Source organism: Microchirus variegatus (assembly GCF_963457635.1).
Source record: "Microchirus variegatus genome assembly, chromosome: 18".
Taxonomy (NCBI): domain Eukaryota; kingdom Metazoa; phylum Chordata; class Actinopteri; order Pleuronectiformes; family Soleidae; genus Microchirus; species Microchirus variegatus.
In genome coordinates this window covers 7,238,866-7,258,766 of record NC_139819.1, presented here as the reverse complement: position 1 = coordinate 7,258,766, position 19,901 = coordinate 7,238,866, and the positions used below count along the sequence as shown (strand labels likewise).

Below are 19,901 nucleotides of genomic sequence, written 5' to 3'. Positions count from 1 at the left end.
CCGTGCAGTGATGACTCCGCCCACATTGAGTAGGTATATTTGTAGTTAAGCGTACCGTGGCGAGTTGAGGTGAGGTGAGCTGGTACCTTAGGTGGAAAAGGATTATAAGTAGTTTAACTAACAATTGTCCATCCATCCATCTTCTACCGCTTTATCCTCCACATGAACACCCTGGACAGTTCACCAGTCGATCACAGGGACACATACATGGACAAACAACCACCCACTCTCACACATTATGGTCAATTTAAGAGTGTCCAATTGACCTAATCCCCATATTGCATGATTTTGGGCCATATACGTGTGCATTGTCATGTTGAAAACACATTATTACTATGTCAGACCTTATATGAGGAGGTTTTTTTTGCTTCTAAAGAATTGAAGAACTTGCTGGAAACTAGTGAAATAATTTTTCATCCGTACTTAAAAAGACTGCATGTCATTTGACTTTAAATTGTCCTGGCCCTTGAGCGTACATGTCTGAATGTGGGTGGGGGGAGAAATGATAAATGGCTTCAAATTATCTTAAATTATGAACTGAGCACAAGTGCGTCGTTGTCTGGATTCAAACTGCTAATACTTTAGTAAGCGAGACACGCGCTATCTCTTCTCCCCCCCTTTTCTTTTTTACGATAAGACTGGCTATCTCGATAAGAGAGATGCAATCAAAGCCAGATTGATGGCCGCTGGGTTTGATGGACTGCATATTTTGAGGGAGATAAGACAGAGTCGCTGACATGGATTGATATCCAGAGTGTGGCATATGATAAAAAACTTAAATAGGCAACAGTAATAACCCTGGTTTAAACGTCAAAAATAAAACATAAACAGCGACATAACCATTAAAACCCTGATGTTTTGCTGATTCCTTGGCCCCTGAAACCTAAAACCATAAATGAAAATCTTCTCTAGTGCTCATTCTCTCATCTCGACTCACTCTCACTTTTTCATTTTTCTTTCTGCCTCATCTTTCAAACTCCTGCCGTCATCCTGACTTTCACCTCCGGTCTCCGAGCCACTGTAAAGTGACTGTCCCCATGAAACAGCCCAGAAAGTAACTCAGAATTGGCGAGTTCAGCATTAAAAAAAAAAAAAAAACGCTCCGTCTACTGAGTGTCATTGTCTGTGTGTCCACAAATAGTGTGGCCACGGCTGACAGATAAGGTGATTAAGAGTACACCTGGGAACCAGGAGAGTGAAAGGACACAAGGATAACACACACACACACACACGGCTATAAAAAATGTTGTGAATGATTCTGAAAAACTAAAGGACGGGGGGACAGAGGATTTATCTTTTACAGCAGCAGCAGCCACCCTTCAGAAAGTATCTCTCTAACTCTTCAAAGTGAAAAAAAAGTTTACTTTTTTCTACATTTCTATCAAATCAAATCAAATCAAAACGTCACAGAAATTGTGTTACTGAAACGTTGCCGTTCATGCTGTTATAGCCAAACGTCCCGTTTAAAAAACACATAAATTGATTCGAAATTGCAGGTATGTAATGTATTCATTATAATTATACAGAACGCACATCTTCTTTATAGCGCTGGACACGTTAGCGGCGGTTAGCGATGGTTAACGGCACGTTTCCATGACGACTGACCGGGAAAAGATGCCCGTGTCATGTTTACATGCCGCGCCACCGGAGTCCAGGCACCTTTTACCAGTTAGCTCCATTAGCTGTGTTGGCTCCTTTAGCGCCGTTAGTGCGCTTACAGTCAAACTGGAGCGGTCTGTTTGTTAAACGAAAAGAACAAATAACCAGCGTACCTGTGCACTGCGTATGTGTGCCTCTGTTTTTAAACTTTAGCGTTACTTTAGAGACTCATTTTATCAATCGAGAGTCACAATCGGGAGTCTTTTTCTGGTCAGTCGTCATGGAAACGTGTCCTGCATTAACGTTAGCGTGCCCAGCACTACATTTTTTGTATTTATCAAATAAATCTATAGCTGCGTGCAATCTTACAGCCACTGACTTTAAACAGGTATAACGGGGGAGTTTTGCTGATCCTCAGAAGGATTTGCAGTTGTTAAAGTTGAGAGAAATCAGATCAAAGCTGTAAAAAAAAAAAAATCTGACTTTTAAATCTAAATGCCCATGTGTTCTTATTTAGGAAGCCATTACACCATCAGCACCATACGTCCTGCAACACTGCCTCCCTCCTCCAGTTACACTTTTATGGTTTAATGTTCTTTTCCTTCAATCCACAGCCTAATTACTTTAACATGAGCTCAGCTGCAAATATCATGCAACATGCATTTTTTCATCGACTTAACGGACAAGTGAAATCAATCAGGACGTGGTTGCGCTGAAAGACGAAATAACAGAGCGCAATGTTGACGGAGGAAACCCCCTCACTGACAGAGATCTGCAGCTTAACGTGAATCGTATTCTCCGTCTCTTTTGAAATCCCTCGAATACAATCGAGTCTTTTGTGTGGAAATATGTAAGGAAGAGTGACAGAGAGAACAACAATGAGGCAGAGGAGGATTCTTGGTTGCGTAATCACTACATCTATTCATCCATCATCCACCCCCCAAAAAAACCTCTCTCTCTTATGTTGTTTTTATTTAAATGTCTGTCTAATTGTCTTCCAGTCTGCTACTGTGAGAAAGTGTTCCTTCCCTGAAAATTAAAACAGCCAAGTCTTCTGTGAAATATTCAGTGAAAGAAAATGGCAGCGCATTCCATGCTGCTTTGTAACGCTTGTCATTTATCACAGCGTGTGGACCATTAGTGTGAATCATTTATTGTCGTTGGCCTGCGTCAGATCCCCCCGAACTCTGGCAAATCCATACGGAGCGAGAGCAAGGTTAAATATCGTGCATCGTGATTGAGAGGCACGCATGAAACAAAGCTCGCCTGTGTTTCACTTGTGAAGCAGCTAAAGTGCTTAACAGTGTGATCAACTCTGTGTGTGTGTGTGTGTGGGTCCCCCTGTGTCGCTAAGTGTTTTAGTCTCGTTGAGTACGTCTCTTAGGAGACAGAAGTCAACGTATGCATGGCTAACTTAACCACCAACTCCATAATTACTGTGTCATTGTTGCCGTGGAAATGAGGTGAGGAGCCCAGGTCACGATTACATGGCATCATCTACAAAATGGTCCCCTTTTTTGCAAAAATGGCCTCCTACACCTCGGCTTTAAAGAGAAATAATTATTCTCGTTGCTGTGGTGATGTGTCACGCTTCCGGAGTTGAGTCATTGTGTAATGTTCGGATTAACCATTTTACTGCCACCATCAGTCAGTACTGAGCACTGTGTGTGGCTGAACTGTAAGAGGGCCAGGTCATACTATATGTAGTAAAACGGGGGGGTCCACGTCAGTCCAGCGTTCCACCCATGTAAACTCAGTCTCACATTCCACCTGAAAGGTTTCCCAACAGTCCTGAAGGAGTTCCCAGAGATCCTGAGCACTTGTTGGCCCTTTTGCCTTCACTGGTAGGGTGAATCGCAAGCTTCACTGCGCGAAAAACCTGTAAAAATGCATGTTTGGGCTGTTTATTTCTTTGTTTTTGAGAATGACACAGTTGGAGAATGACGTCGTTGAAATGACTCGTCACAAATGTGTTGCCAACAGCTTCATCGTTCATAAATATTGTCTAAAATGACTGTATCGGAATGACATCGGTAGTGGTAGATACTCGAGTTCTGTCTTCTTCATTGTCTCACACGTAGAAAGTATGGATCCGGCTCTAAAAGAGCAGAAACACACATAGTTTGTGTTCAAAAAGAAAACATCTTGGACACAATGACGAAACACAGACTGTTTTCAAAGTTTCAGGTTCTGACAGAGACGTTGTCTCAAAGTAGTTCAATGCTCAAAGTTTCTTGGCAGGGGGGGGGGGCGGGGTTGATCTGGCATGAAAGCATAGTCTGGATGAACGGCTGAGCCTGGCAGGCTCCGGCCCACAAAAGCTGGCATGAGATCCAATTGAGTGGAACAACACAACAAGTTCAGGTTTCAGATTTTCCAAAAACCCCCCAAAAAAAGTTGGCATCAGTAATTGGAACACAAAGGTGAACACTCATCCGATAAAATCTTGATGGTTGAGCTCATCCCCTATATACTGTGTTTATGTCGTGCTGCTTCTTTACAACTGAAGTTACCACATGCTCTCCTCTTCTTAGTGATCATTGCCTTACCTGTATCTTTGTCTCTCTCTCTCTCTAGATCTGAAGAAGTCATTTGAACAAGAACCTCTGGGTAAAGAGGTTTCTCTGGAGCAGGAAGTACTGTTGCAGTGTCGTCCTCCGCAGGGCATACCAGCTGCAGAGGTATGTGCAACTTCACTAATGAACCTCCGTCAAACGTAAAAGCGAAGTAAGATGTAAGAATGTGAGAGACGCCGTTAACTTAAGGTGATGTAAATGAAAAAAAAAGAGATATTAAAACCAGAAAGAGTCTGACAGCAGAGTCAGTTAATACAGATTTGACACTTTGTGAAATTGCCTGAAACGCTGACTGACAGACAACAGAGAACACAGTGGTTTGATGAGTGCAGTCAGAGGTCGAATAGAGCTCTGAACAAAAACTGTATCCTGAACATTTTGACAATTTTCTGGTAAAAAAAAAACAAAAAACGTGTTGATACTTAATGCAAAACCTGGAGCCAAAAAAAAAAAGAGGTTTAATATAATTCCAAATAAGTGTCACACACCCATTCAATCTGGGATAATTCAGTGTTTCCATGCAGAGAAAAACAAGTTAGAATGTCTTAAAACAAGAAGGTATGTCTATATATATATATACTATAATTTGATATTTTTCTGTTGATATGAAAATGTTTTCCAAAGCGTTTTCTAAAATATGAGGATTTGTTTTGCACAACAACAACAACATTGGTGTTGAATTGTCACAGGGGCAAATTTAGCCTATAGATCCTCCTCTTTTTTTGTTGACTGACAGTTTCTTGAAAGCTCCCCTGCTCTGAGGTAACAGCGATCCAAAGATCCCAAGTTTAAACTTAGATTCAAATGTCCCCAGAGAGCCAATTTGAGATGCAGCAGCAGCAGCAGAGCAAGTTCCCCGAAGAAATCCCAGTGTTTTTTTTCCGACTATATTCCTGTTATTTTAAGGTTCCATTCCTCCGTCTCACTGTATGACTAAGCTTTGCACTAAACTGATGAATGGATTTGCTTTCTGTCCTTCAGAATTAATGAAAAATGCTACCATGTTACTTTTTCATTAGTGCAGATGGCTGAACTGAAGTGCAGTCGCAGTGAGTTAGTAGTAGTACCTGAAGACAACACTGCAGTACTAACCTTTGACTGTACACTGACGATACATAAACATCCACAAATATCACATCCGCTCCACGATGGCCCACATCTACAGCGACAAAGGTCTTCATTTGAGGATAATTCCTCACTTTGTTTGGCCGAGTTCCACTTGGAGGAAGGTGTCTCTAAATCAGGGTTTTCGCTTCTTAAGCTTTCATCGTTGTTTTCAATTGCATCTAAGTACACAGCTCCCCTGAGGTGGAGAGAAAGGCACTTTGATGGACCGGCATATAAAGTGAGACAGAGTGTGAGTAGTGGGAGTGAGGGGATGAGTAAGAGGCACAAAGAGAATGAGACAGAAGGACGAGTGGTCGGCGGAGTAACGGATTGATGTTTTTACCTTTTCTTTCACCTCAAAGAGAAGGATTTGCTCAGAGAAGTGTGAATTTTGTTTAAGGAAACACCTGTTTGAATGCATACTCACAAAATAAGTGCTGCTGTGCACTAACCCGCTGATAACTAAGTGCTTTTTTCCCCCTTCCTCTCCAGTCTGTTCAATTTGATATTTTCCATTCCTTTCTGCTGTCATAATGGGATCTCAGACTAAATGGATTGGTCCGTCTCTCTCCTGTCTGCTGAAGCTGATTAGGGATTTAGGTTTAAAACCTGCGCATGACCTCAGGTTGTAGCCTTGACTTTCCTTTTTTCATCTCTTGGCTTTCTATTTCCCTTTGTTCTTATCGTGAAGATTAACTTCCTCTATATTCTCTCTTTTTTTTGCTTTATTTGACACACAAACAATCCTTTGATCGACAGCTCTCGTTGCCACACTGTGACCTCTCTAAAAAAAAAAACATTCTAATATTAGTGTTTGCGGTCACAGCGTCGGCCGGTTTGACGACTGTTGTAAAGTTGTCAGCGTGGACGGAGGTCGGTGCCTTGATATGCGATACCGAGCTCGTAATGACCAGCTGGCGTCACGTGGTTGTCAACATGCAGCGCCGAACACTTGACTCTATAAACACACTTAGATTTTTACAGTCTTTTTCCTGCAGCGTTTGTACGCGAACGCATTCCAGCATTCCAGATTGTGCAGATAATATGGCCGACATAGACGCACAGGTTTGCACCAGCTGTCCTTTTAAGGGCATTCATTGATGTTCACTCATTTGGACAGTTTTAAAACAAAGCGTTTATCCCTAACTTTAACCTAAGCACAATTCTATATACATGAAGTTCTGCCTCATTAACCCTTTAACACCTAAGCCTCAAAATGTCAGTTTTTGCTTATTTTAACCATAGAAGGGCCAGAAAATGTCACATTTTTCCAGAGTCACTCTCAATATCTGGCAGTTATTTACAATTTACTGCATGTTAAAATAGTGTATCAACAATTTAAAATGAAGAAAAACATGTTACTTCTCAGCTTTCAGAAACTGTCACTAACACTTATGCAAATGTGTCGCATTATCCCTAACTTTACCCTAAACACAATTCTAATCTTAACCTGAAATATTCATGAGGTTCTAACCCGTTAACAACACTAAAACACCTTTTTTCTGCTTATTTTAACCATAAAAGGTCCAGAAAATGTACCATTTTTCCAGAATAACTCAATATCTGGCAGTTATTCACAATTTACTGCATGTTATAATAGCGTATTAACAATTTAAAATTAAGAAAAACAAAACATTTTATTTAAAAATCAGAAAATACATATTCTCTCCTCTAGTGACAATGATGTCGAGTCGCGTAATTACGGTAAGTGCAAAGTGCACTTATGCATAATGTGTCGTCTGATACACGCTCGGTGTTAAAGGGTTAAAACAAAGCTTACCTTAACCTAACCACAATTCTAATCTTAACCTGAAATATACATGAGGTTCTGCCTCATTAAGATCAGGTTCTGGTCTCCATGAGGACGACTGGTCCTGACGAGGTCAGTGTTTGTGCCAGAAAAGCTAACAAATACAATCTCACACACACAGACTGAAAATGACAACAACACTAAGGGACAAATTAGCCAGGGGTCATTTTTTCAGCTGCTGCACAACAGTTAGCCTTGAGAGACCAGGGTCAAGCCGAGCTGACATTGCAAAGAAAACCTGTATACAACAACCACCAGTGCACCATTATATTTTCTCTCTCAGTCATAAAAACTCCCACGAGACACAAGGCAAATGGAGGCATTGTGAAATGCTTACGAAACGTCTGAATCTGTTAAGACTGTGCTAGAAAACCTCTCAAAAGCCGGTGGACGGCTGTGCAGTTCAAGAGGAAAAGGGGAACATGGACACAAATGCTGCATTTAGAGTTTTGCTGCGAAGGGCAGCCATTGTTGTACTGTCAATGGCATTGGAAATTAGTTTGGCTTAATTTGATTTTGAATATCGGCCTTTCAAATATTGTTATTCTTTTATTAGTGGAAACTTTTTATACTTATGTTCTGGCCGGAGGTAATGTATGCAAATAGAACCTGCAGATCTGTGGTGATGTCACCCACTTTTTACTCAACGGCCATTTTGAAGCCTTGGGTTTGGTACATTTACCTGTTGCCGTCTTGTGCATGACATTCACTGTCAATCACACCACAGCTCTGCCCTAAACCATGATATGCCCTTTTCTTTCTATTTTATTGAATAAGTAAAGTCAGGGCGATGTTTACTGACTTCATAAATCCAGTGAGATGTCGCCTCATTTTGCCGTAGACTTGCACAGAAACTGCTGTCACCCTATGATGGCCACCTAAAAGAATACTGACTTTTGGCTCTTTGATTGATGGATTCAGTTTAAACACTGAAACTGTGTGATGTGTGCACCTCCTCCCCCCTCTGCAGCATCACTTTTCAGGTATTTTCCTACAAATGCTGTGAGATTTGTTGTCAAGTCGTCTTAAAACCTTGAGTCGGATCAAATGATCCCAGAGGCCGAGCAAAGTCAATGGACTGTGCAAAGCAGGTGTGTGTGTGTGTCTTTGTGTGTTTATGTGTGTGTGCTTGCCAGTGGGTGTGTATTGAATATTTGTGTGTCGCAGTCTGTGTCTGTCTCTGTGAGTGATTACCCCAGCTGCAACAAAATACACACATCAGTGTGTGGTGACAGGCCCTCCACATCTCTCTCTCTCTCTCTCTTTTACACACAAACACACACTGTCACACACACACACACTCTCACACGCACACACACACAGACCTACAACTCAGACAGTAACTGGATATGTGTCTGGAGCCCGGTCAAGTTGCTGTCACATTCTTAACTACTCAATCTACACCCTAAATGAGTGCGAGTTGTTCACTTGGATGAATAATCAGGATCAATCCATATTATTGTCCGTCTCGGTGTAGTTTCTCACGTCAGAAGATGTGGATTAAAAGTGCCGGACAAATTCGGTTTGATGAATTGACTGTTTAGATAAGAAATAAAGAGATTCACCATTGAGCAAGGCACACAAACAACTGCTGGTCTCAAAGTTGTGGTTATTCCTTAAGAGACGTCATTGACTCTCATTGATCTGGACGTTCTAAACAATCCTAATCCTAAAATTTAACCAGTTTCTCACAAATGAGGTTCTGCCTCATTAGGACCAGGTTTTGGCCCCTGTAATGACTACTGATCCTGACCATGTCAGTGTTTATACCAGAAAAGATCCTATGGACATCATCCTAACTTGACCTAACCCTAAATTAAACATAAATCCAACCCTAATCCTAAATGGTTTTATCTCATAAACAATCATGTTAAGGTTCAGCAGACTGTCTTTGCATGGTTTATAGGGGTTTTTTTTGGTCCTGATGGTGCAGATGTGACCTCTACATGCACACAGGTTTGCACATCTATCCTTTTAAGGATATACATTGACTTCCATTCATGTGGACAGCTTAAAACAAAGTGTTTGTTGACAAGTGTGTGTTGATGATCGTGAAAGACTCTTTGTGATGCAAATCGTGGCAGACTCCTCTGTCATAAGGCATCAGTGGTGTGTTGTGGCCATAAGGCGAACTGCTACCTTGCCCTGTCATGGCTCTGGCACGCGGACGCGGACATGCAAACGCAGTGCATTTCAGTCCCCTCAGTCACAGTGAGGTGCTTAATGTGTCTCACGGTGACGTCCACTCGCAGATTTGTCTGCAGGTTCTAACTCTGGTGCCAATGCAGTGCCTTGAATCGACAGTGAAAGTGACAGTGTGAATTAAAGTACCTGACAAATTAGACAAGCTCTCTTCCTGTGTCCAGAGACTGACACAGATGCAGTGCATTGGAATCCTTACCGGACATTTTATTATTGTCATGATTATTGCTTTATTTTTTATCATTTTTAGATACATTTTAGACAAAGAAGAACAATATTTAAAGGTCTATATGCAATTTCAAATAGAATAGCTCTTCCCTTAGGCCTAATTGATGTGAACCCAGCACCATGAGGATTAAAGTCATTATTAATTCTTTATCCTGGACCCTCCTTAAAGAGAAATAAGTGTGTGTTGTGCTAATACCTGTGTGATTCTCTGTGTGTGTGTGCATTTATCTGTGTTTGTGGAGCAAAAAAAAACAATTTATGTAATGCTGCTTTCCCTTACCTTAATCCTCTTTGAGCTGGGATAGTAAGCCTCCAAGGCTCATCTCCCATCACAATTTACCTTCATCCTCAACCTCTGTCAGAAATCATCGCCGTAATCCACAGATTAGTCGGCAAACTCCTTTTTTTATTATTATTATTCCTACTCGGGTGAATTATTAAAATGCGTTAAGATTATTAAAATCGTGTTTTGATGGTCTATCACCGTGCAGTAATTTACAAATGGACCAGATGAAAGGAGATAGCTTTGACGGTGAATGTAATGCATTGCGGTTGCGTACGTGTGATCGTAGTTAAGGGGGATTACAATCAGCATATCTACTCATGTTTGTACATGAAGACATGAATGGGTTTATACCTTCTCGCGCTACTTGGCTATAATCTTGGCTAAAACATTCAGATTTGATAATAAAGCCTTTTTTTTGACATTTTGAAAGGGACTTTTTTTTGGGAAGGAAAAGAAAGCTGCTTTAATTTTCCATTTTTAATCCAACTTTTTTTAGACTGGTGGGGAGTTCCTTTCATTTTACATCTTGAAGGGGGGACCTATAAGAATTATTCTTGTCAATATTCTAGTTTTTTGTTGTTCAATGAAATAATGGATTTTTCCTTTCACCCCAACCGGTCGAGGCAGATGGCTGCACATCTTTGAGTCTGGTTCGGTCACAGATTTCTTCCGGTTAAAGGGGATTTTTTTTTTTCTTCCATTGTGCTTGATCATTGTGTGAATTGTTGGGTTTCTCTGCTCTGCAGGATGTTTTCTATGCATAGTGCCTTGAGATTAGGTATGCTGTGATTTGCCGCTATAAAATTGAATTGAATTGAAGTGTTCGATGAAAGAATTAAGCATTCATAAAGTTCTACTTTTTATATTGATGTTGGTGTATGACTCCTTTTTTTTAAGTTATTCAAAATTTCCAGTTAATTCTCATTAGTTCTTATAATTCCCGTGGAAAGTTTCCAATTTGGAATATTTCCAAAATTCCCAAACTAGTTTCCATGGCAAGTTTCTGGACATTTACTGGGGAATTCAGTAACTCTGCTCCCTGAGTGCGTGCAGCAGTCACGCGTGAGATGATAATTCAAGATAAAGAGAAATATTGCCTATAGCAGTGGTGCAGTCTACGTGATATGTCCAGGATTTCTGTATAACCACTTTACAGAGAGTTTCCTCTGCAGAATCACAGCAGTAGCTGTCTCACAGACGCACACAGTCGCTCCTTCTCTCTCTGTATCTATTGCTCAGTTGAGTTTCATTTGGTTCCAATCATTGACTCTGTCTAGACTGAGCAACTCAAATCTATTTCATTTGCAAAGCAAAAAAAGTATCAAAAAAATAACCAGCTTTTTGGGGGGGGGGGGGGGGTCTGCCTGTCTTGTTGTTATTGTGTGGTGCTGATTTCACACTGCTCACATGGCATTATTTCTTTTTTATTATTATTATTTAAATAAATATTCAAATCCCAGATATTCATTTTGGCGTCCTCACACAATGGCCTCTAGATTGGCTATTTCTATCATTGCAAAGCACTTACGGTACATTCAGACTATTGTCATAATCATCATTTTTAAAAAGAAAACTATCAATCACATTTCAAAGAGGGAATCATCCCATTACATTTACTGTAGATGCTCTGTGCTTTGTTTCCTATCTGATGACGCAGCCAGCATTATTTTCCTCCCTCCTCAGGAAGTACCCAGACCAGTGATCATATAGTTTGGGTTCTCTGTGGTCTGAGGTTTGAGTCTGTTTTGAAACGACGCCTTTGTTCTCTTTGTCTGTGGTATGCTGAGGGTTTGAGTGTCTGCAAACCTCCTTTCATTACCTATTCAAAGGCTTTTAGAAAACCATAGAGTAGTACTCCTTTAAATTTAACCCGTTTTAATTACACTCCAAACATGATGGTATATGGAAAATGCTGACGATGTTGAATCCATGCTCATTCCGTTTGTCTTTTATTTTTCTCACCCTATTTGTTGACTCTTTTTTTCCGCCTTGTCCATTTCTATCACTCGCTCAGTTTTCCCTCACTCCCCTCATCTTTCTTGACACAGTTCTAAGACAAAGCTGTGGATTGACGGTGACATGACAGCGTGGAGAGTGTACTGCATTGTCAGTCAGCTACCCATGCTGCCCTCGGCAGGCCTGACAGTGTTGTCACAGATGAATGCGCACAGTGTTTTGACACGGGCTGCGACAGTGTCAAACAACAAAAGTCTGTTCCGTTCTGTCAAGTCTTATAAGTTGTGAGAGCACGTAAGTTATTGAGAATCACAGTCTGTGCATTCTCTGTTCAATACAAAGGACATTCAGAGGACAACAATGGCGTACCTTGATACCGTCCTCAGTTGTACTTCTGGCAAGAGTTGCCGTATGAAATTAGATTCTTATTTACTGGAATATCTGGAAGAAAAACTGAGAAAGTCTTAAAAGCCCCCAGCTTAAAATGATTGCTTTAATCTACTGTAAGTCCCTATTCAATTATATTTTAAGTGACTTATCAATCATGGATACAAGGATAATCATAAGATACAGATAGGATACAGGTAGTTTGTTTCATGTGGTACCATAATAACTGAGGGTGTGTTGTTTAGTGTGGTTAAATTGAACCCTGGTCCATTTACCCACTTAAAGGTACAATATGTAGTATTTATGGGTTTATATAACCCAAAATCCACTTTTTTATACATATTATGTGCTCCTGCATTGTCTAGTCGCTGTATAATAGTTTTTGTTTCATTTTCGTAATGTTTCAAAAAGTCATGTAAAATAACATGACCGCGGACCGCGGTTGCATAGCCACTGTTAGCAGCGAGACGCCATGTTTCTACCGGAGCCTGTAAGGACAAACGCGAGAGAACAAAACAAGCGTCTCTTTACTTGTAGCGGAAGTCCCGCCTCCTCTCTCTCTCCGCTTCGTCTGCTACGGCCGCGGTAGCTCGCCCTCTCCCTCGCCTCACGAACCTCATCTGCTGACACGGAGAAAGACAACGAGGACGACATTTGACCAGCTGCGGATACCGTAGCGCTCAGGGAAGGGAGGGGGTGAGCAGAGCAGCAGGTCTTTGTTGTAAATTTCAGCCTCTCCTCTAGATGGCACTATAAACTACTTATTTCCCCTTTAATACACTTCATCTGGATCTGTGTGAAAGAGGTTCATAACTACGGCCTCAGTGTTCGCATCCACATCTGCCAGTGAGGAGAAGGGAGAACCGGGAGAAGAGCCGTTGACGATTAGAAACGAGAATGACACATTCATTCTACGTGCCAGGCAGGCTCCATCTCTTCCTCCTCTGCTGGCAAACCAGCACAGTTAAGCCACGTTTCCATCATGGTACAGTTAGGAATGGTAAAGCCCTGGCTTCTGTTTTGAATGAGAATAGTACCTTTACTTGGTAGGCGAGATATCTAGCATAGCGACACAACAGGCAACAATGGAGGGCATCCAGCAGCTCTTTTTGTTCCTGCTTTGTGTCTCAACAAAATGTCAAACCGCGGGCGTTGAAGAAACACATCTCACTGTCATAGACGGAGTTGGTCTTGCTCCACCCATACCTTACCATTACTCCGGTACCCTAAGGGATAGGTACCTAAAAATGGAATGCCATTCCATTGCAAAAAAATATATACTAACCATTCCAGTCAGCGGAAACAAGGCTTTCGCCAAGCTTCGTCACCACAAAGTGCCAACTAACTGCACTAGCTTACCTGCGGAAGGGGAAGACCTCCAAGACCTCGTGGATACACACCGTTTAAGGATTTAAATGTGCATGACAACACTGTGGCTGTAGCTGTTCATCACCAGAGCAGCAGGGCACATGAACATATTAGCCTACGGTTTACGTATCTAACCAATAACTGAGCGGTATTTCTAATCTCGTGACTCCTGTTCACATTTATAATACATTTGAGATGTTCCCTTTGTGAACGTGAACTGAACCAGATGAAAAATTCAACAACCTATCAAATTTTAATCAGGTTTGCACAAGCGAAAACAATCTCGAGTGAAACTCACACCGGTTTATTTGCAATACAGAGTGTGTTTAAGAGAGCAGAGTCTGAAGAGCTGAGGTTTTTAGAGATGATGCTTTTAATGATCTTGATCTTCTGTCTTATTATAAAAAATGATTATTGCTACCATGTAATGCTCTGGGCTACTGTCTCATTTTTCCTCACACGGACATAAAATCTATGTATTTGTTGCTCATTTTCTCTTTTCACTTTCTTCTGTCCGAACTTATTTTCTCTCCTCTGGTGTAACACTGAATTCCGAGAGCAGGCACGGAATTAGTTGTAAATCACCCAACACAGATATTTATTTTGAAGTTTTCACACAAGGGGGAAGAGTTTTGCTATTCCAGCCCTCACAGCAAATGTCGTCTGTGATGCTCTCTCCCGTTGAATGGTATTTAAAATGGCTTTGGTGGTGTGAAGTGAAATGAAATAAGACTACTCTTTTTTTTGCTGAGCTGTATTAACCACAATACTGCTTACACTTTCGAATTCTATTGAAATGTTCGCTTACCAAAGACTCTGCCAAGAAGCACTTGGTGCTATTGATGTTTTGCTGATTTTGGAAGCATAATTCTTTCAAAGGTAGACGGCTGCGCAGGCTGCTTCATCGTGACCTGTGAGCGGAGGCCAGTGCACAGCACTTAGAAATAAGATGCTCCTGTACTTCTATGGGAACCATTAAGGTACAAATATGCTGGTCATGGTGGACTTAGTGATGATGCAATTTTTTGTTGGCAGTAAAACTCTTAAAATCACTGCTATTCTAAGTAATCTTTTCAATATGTGTTGTTGGCCAGAGTCAGTATATCATAATAAACAGCTGTTGTTGGAGAATATTTCTTTCCCCCAACTCTTACATTACAAACTTATTTCAGTTAATTCTGTTTTTTAGTGTTATGAAAACCCTTATGATGTCTGTATCTGCTGGATTCAATCGGAAAATTCTGTCAATCACTCAAGTACATGCAATGATAATAGAAGAATGGATTCAGTCACTGTCAATCATTACCGTAAAATTCAGATTTTGGGCTGTTCACAAGTTCCAAACATTCCCAAAAAATTTCACTTCCATCTCCGTGTTACTTTGGTGCTATCACTGCTTTGATACATGTCATCGTAAATTCATTGATCATCTTTTGGAAAGCACGATACTCCACAGCTGAATGGTAGATTCTCCTCCACTTTTGTTTGTTGGTCTCCCTCACGACATTAGCTGGATCAAAAGTAATATACAAAAATAAACTTCTATTTCACTGTGATATTCTGCATTTACTTCCACAAAGCTAATGCTGTCACATGTCTAACTAAGACTGAGATAAATACATGACAAAATATAGCCAGACAGGGGCGCTTACACATAAAGAGCAGCACATATTATATCAGTTCAATTACAACAGCAGTGCAGTCATTGTGATGCGTTCATTGATGCTCGTAAAAAATCACATTCCTCTGTCTCTAACATTAGTAGGAACAATCTGGCTTTCTCGCCCATACGCAAACCTACACCCTTGGTGTTTGGGTATATTTTAACGACCCCCCCACAGATGTACAGTTTGACTACCTCCGTGGGAGCCCGACCCCTTTTTATGGGAGCTCAGCTCCCATTGGCTCCCACGTAATTCAAACACAGTCGAACAGAAATGGAGCAACTTCCTCACAGATTGAATTGTGTTGTGGCAAAAATATACATGCATAAATGGTAAGAATAGTAAAAGTAACAGATTTTAGTTATTATCTCACAGAAAGGTAATGCGAGTACTGTTGTGCTTCGTGAAAGTATTACCTGCATCACTGATGGACAGTGTTAATGACCGGCCATACTCAGCTTTGAACACAGCTGGTTGCATTCCCTTCATATCCAGTTTTAAAGCTCAGTCGTCAAAAAGTGAATTCGCTCCAGGAAACCATTTTCTAAATGATTATTCCTACACGACCAACACAAGGTGTCGGGTTAGGCAACTGACACTTTTCATTTAAAGTCTGGGGAAGGATAATTTCCCTTCCTGGTGTAAATGTTTTAAAAGCATTCATTAAATGGAGATCTGAAATGGCATCAAATCACGTTGAAGTGTTTCACACTTATCTTCACCTCACATATACTTGTAGCCTTACTACACTCACTGGTCTGCATTAGACAGGAGGGAGTCGTGAACTATACGTGTTCTTCAACAGATTGCAACACTAACAAACAAGAAGGTCTTTAGTAGTTCAGCTGAGCCAGCTAATAAAGCAAAGCTGATTTTGTTATTGGGAGGGTTTAATATCACTGCCGAGCTGGAGAGTCAATTAAAAAGGATTAGCGTGTCCCCAATCGGCTCAGAGCCTCTTCATGCTTTAATAATTATGGCGTGTCATCAGCGCTCCTACGCTATACACTAAATCATTTCTGACACAAACACATGTATATATATATATACACATATAAAAACAAATATCTGAAATATTTGACTCGCATATCGATAGTTTATTATAGTTTTAGTGTTCACATAAAAGTTAGTGTCTTTTTTTCCATTAGATTTTGATTTGCCTAATTGATACGCCTGATTATTCTTAAATACAAATAATTGAGGAATCATAATTATTGACCTTTTCATTGACCTTGGATTTTGTCACACATCCATCCATCTTCTACCACTTTGTCACGGGGGGTAATATAATAATTATTATTAATTAGGGTTCGAACACGACTGTTTAAGAACCCTATTATTTTATTTTATTTTATTTTTTTTCGCCATATGAATTGCATTTTTGAGGCGTTTCCCATCAGGCCTGGTGTAAATTTATGTCTGAAAAAGGGTCGGGGAATGTACGTTGGCGTAGCGTGGCGCCCCCTGTCCAAATTCCCCCTGGACCCCACAATTATCGTACATCCACGAAAATCGGTATGTGTGTAGAAGGTCGGGACGAAGAAAAAATGACAATATGACCATGATCCAAACGCAACAGGAAGGCCGCCATCTTGGACTGAACAGCCATTTTTAAATACTATAATTATAGTATAATAATTAAAATAAAGGTATTATTTCTAATTTGTGATGAATCATGTCTTACTCTGCGCCATCTTGAAATGTCAAAGGTTATGTTGCACTCGGGAACTTGTGGATCAACATTATCTCCCAATTTATCCCCAATTTCCAAACACCTCTTTATTTGCAAGAGTAAGACATTACAAATGTTTTAGATTTATGTTGCTGAAACACTTAAATGCTCTTTCACCGCATCTCCCCACCGATTCCTCACTCTCCGTGCCTCTTTCCCTCCCTCGTCTCTCTCTGTTTTCTGTTGTTTCCATTAGTGATGTTAAAGTACTTAGTGAACTGGAAAAGTTCAAAACACAATCTGCGTCCAGAGAAATCAGGAACGCGAACGGAGACATTGATACCGAGGGCCTCGAAAAACACTTTTACAGCGCTGACCCGTAACCGTGCGTACACGAGGCCGCTCCATAATTGAACAGCCTGCCAATCATTTCAGCACTAGCTCACAGCTAAAGTCTCTCACTGTGTGTAAAAACTCGGGGAAAATCTATATAGTATTGATATACTTTGTGTCGGTCTCATAGTAAACCCTTCATGACATAACATGTAGATTCACTCCTTTTGTGCACTCGTATAAGAAAATAAAGTGGGTTTCTAAAGTAACTCTCATGTACAGTGTATACCTGCAGAGCAAATATTTGCAGATTAGATGAGAACAAAAAGTACAGCAGGCCATTATTAAAATGGGTGAAGTTTAATCTCTGAAACTTCATTCGCTCTATCACACACACACACACATACACACACAGAGAGAGAGAGTTTTCACTTTTTAAACTTGTAAACTCACTCCTGGTGATACTTGAGGTGCTGATCCTGATCCCAGCTGTTACTGGGTCAATGTCTGTCCCCCCGATGAGCTGTTGAGTGGATTTAGATGTTTTTCCTCCTGCCTTTTTCCTCAAATGATTTGAGCCCAGGGTCTCATTTCACACTCTCACCCCAAACTGTCATCGCCGTCATCAACACAGCTCCGCGTGCCAACGACGTCACCTGGTTGTCTTCATGCTGCCGTGATTTGTCACTTCAAAGCTCTCCGACTTCTTATTTGCCTGTGCTCGGAGAGCTTACCGCTTCATATTATAAAGCCTGTGGTGTTAAATTACATATACAAAACTCCTTTTTACCATATTTACTCAGGAGTTTTTACTGTTTGATGGCTGTGTTTTCTTTGTTTTTACCTGACAATTTATGTTATGATTTTAACTTGTTTATTTTAACGTGTTTTTATTTTCCGCCGTCGATGTGATTGCTCACATAATTGTTTGTTTGTGCATGTCCATCAATCATTTTAGCCACTTTAGTGATGCTGCTGTTTGTCTGCCTCCATTTTTTGACTGATTTTGTCTTCTCCAACAACAAGAGTCTTATTTTAAGGACTGAGGAAAAACATATTTTCTAAACTATTGGCCGCTAGGGCTGTTGGTACGAATGTATTAAAGCGGACCTAGACCTAGAAGTTCCAATTAACGCTGTTTTTTTTAGTGTGTATCTGCGACATCTACCTCGTTTATGAAGTCTTTTTTGCCTCCGTCCACATCGTGGGGTTTACAGGAGCCCCTCAGAACGCTATTATGGACAAACAGACATGAGACAGATTAGCATCTCGCAGTGGTCCGGTTTCAAAGACTTCACCCAAAACCTTGAGTCAAGGTACTTATGGTTCTTAGCCGCACGATCATCAGTGACAGACTTACCACGGAGGCATATTTCATAGACGAGGAATGGAAGCTGAAAGATATAACTCTCAAATGACCGAAGCTCAGACGAGCCACAAATTAACGCCGTCAAGGGGCAACTGCAGGCCGTCAGTGTCCCATGCATGGCCCAGTGGACAGAACGTATAACAACCACATGATATTAACTTATAACGGATTAAATGTTATATTGAAAAGTCGAATATAATTTGAACATTAAAAATAGTAAGGAATGGGATTATGGAGGAAGATTGACAGCTGCTACCACTGTGATGTTTTTTTTCTCTCCCCACTCTTGTAGTTACTTCTCTTTTTTGTAGATTGACAGCTGCATTATTAACACTGATGTGTTTAATGTTTCCGGAGCGGTTGTCTCACAGATATCAGACCACAGTCCTGTACTCGGGTGCATTTATTGTGGTCAAGCACTAATCAGTTGGAGTCGTCCAATCACCCAAAATGCCTTTTAATGTCGGATGTAAATATGATGCTTGGTAAAGGAAGTCATCGACATCACAGAGCTCGACCATTTCCCTTCATCAACTTTCCTCTCTCCTTTGCTAATTCTCTCCCCTGCATTCCTCGCATTTCCTTTCTTTCTCATGCTTTTGAGAATTACCTCAGTATATCTTCCCCCATCTCGCCTCTGTTCCCTCCGTCTCCTTCTGCTTCCTCTCCATAATTATGGACATGGTATGGAAATTCCAAATTGTTCTCTCCCTTACCTCCTCATTACCTTTCCATTCCCAACTTTCTCTCTCTTCCTCTATCTTTTCCCTCACTTGATTCCTGTCCCTGGTTGACATTGTCGGGTTAGCTTTAATGGATCACCCGTAGATATCTGCACCTCGCCTGCTCTCGCCGTTTCCTCATCCTCCTACACTATAATCACTGCCTCCCTAACTCTCCCTCTCCCTTCCTTTCGCCGTTGCCTTGGAAATACCTTTTCTCTCTCTCTCCGAAACCCCTCTCTCGAGATTGTTCCCCATCCATCTTTCCCTCTCTCTTAGTCTCTCTCCTCTCTTGAATGTCGACATGAGAGGGTGAGTCTAATAGATCACTGTGAAGCATCTGCACCTGTGTTAAATCTCAGAGGTATCCGCCTGTATGTGTGTGTGTGTGTGTGTGTGTACCCAGGAGAAGCAAATACAGGCTTTCTGTTCAGCACATCTGTGACCTCTTTTAGTGCTGAGCAACGTCTTTGTTTTCTCCTCTCCTCTCTCCTCATCCCTCCCTCCGTCCACCTGCTGCGACTTATTCCTCTTTTCCTCCTGTTGTCCTTTTTTCCTTTCGTATCACTTAGAAAAACCTGCGTCACACGGTGAGCGAACCATTAACTTTGCTGGCTTTTAT

The 19,901-nt window shown here is 41.0% G+C and overlaps 1 protein-coding gene across 1 annotated transcript in view; it reads left to right on the top strand.

Annotated features, from left to right (window-relative positions):
• Positions 1–19,901, top strand: part of LOC310939865 (netrin receptor UNC5C-like) — a gene marked incomplete at both ends in the record, with an annotated part of 201,882 nt that overhangs the window by 107,777 nt on the left and 74,204 nt on the right. The window contains one exon of the mRNA XM_083904714.1: positions 4,177–4,280. Coding sequence (XP_083760840.1) covers positions 4,177–4,280 — 104 coding nt within the window. The remainder of the gene's footprint in view (positions 1–4,176; positions 4,281–19,901) is intronic.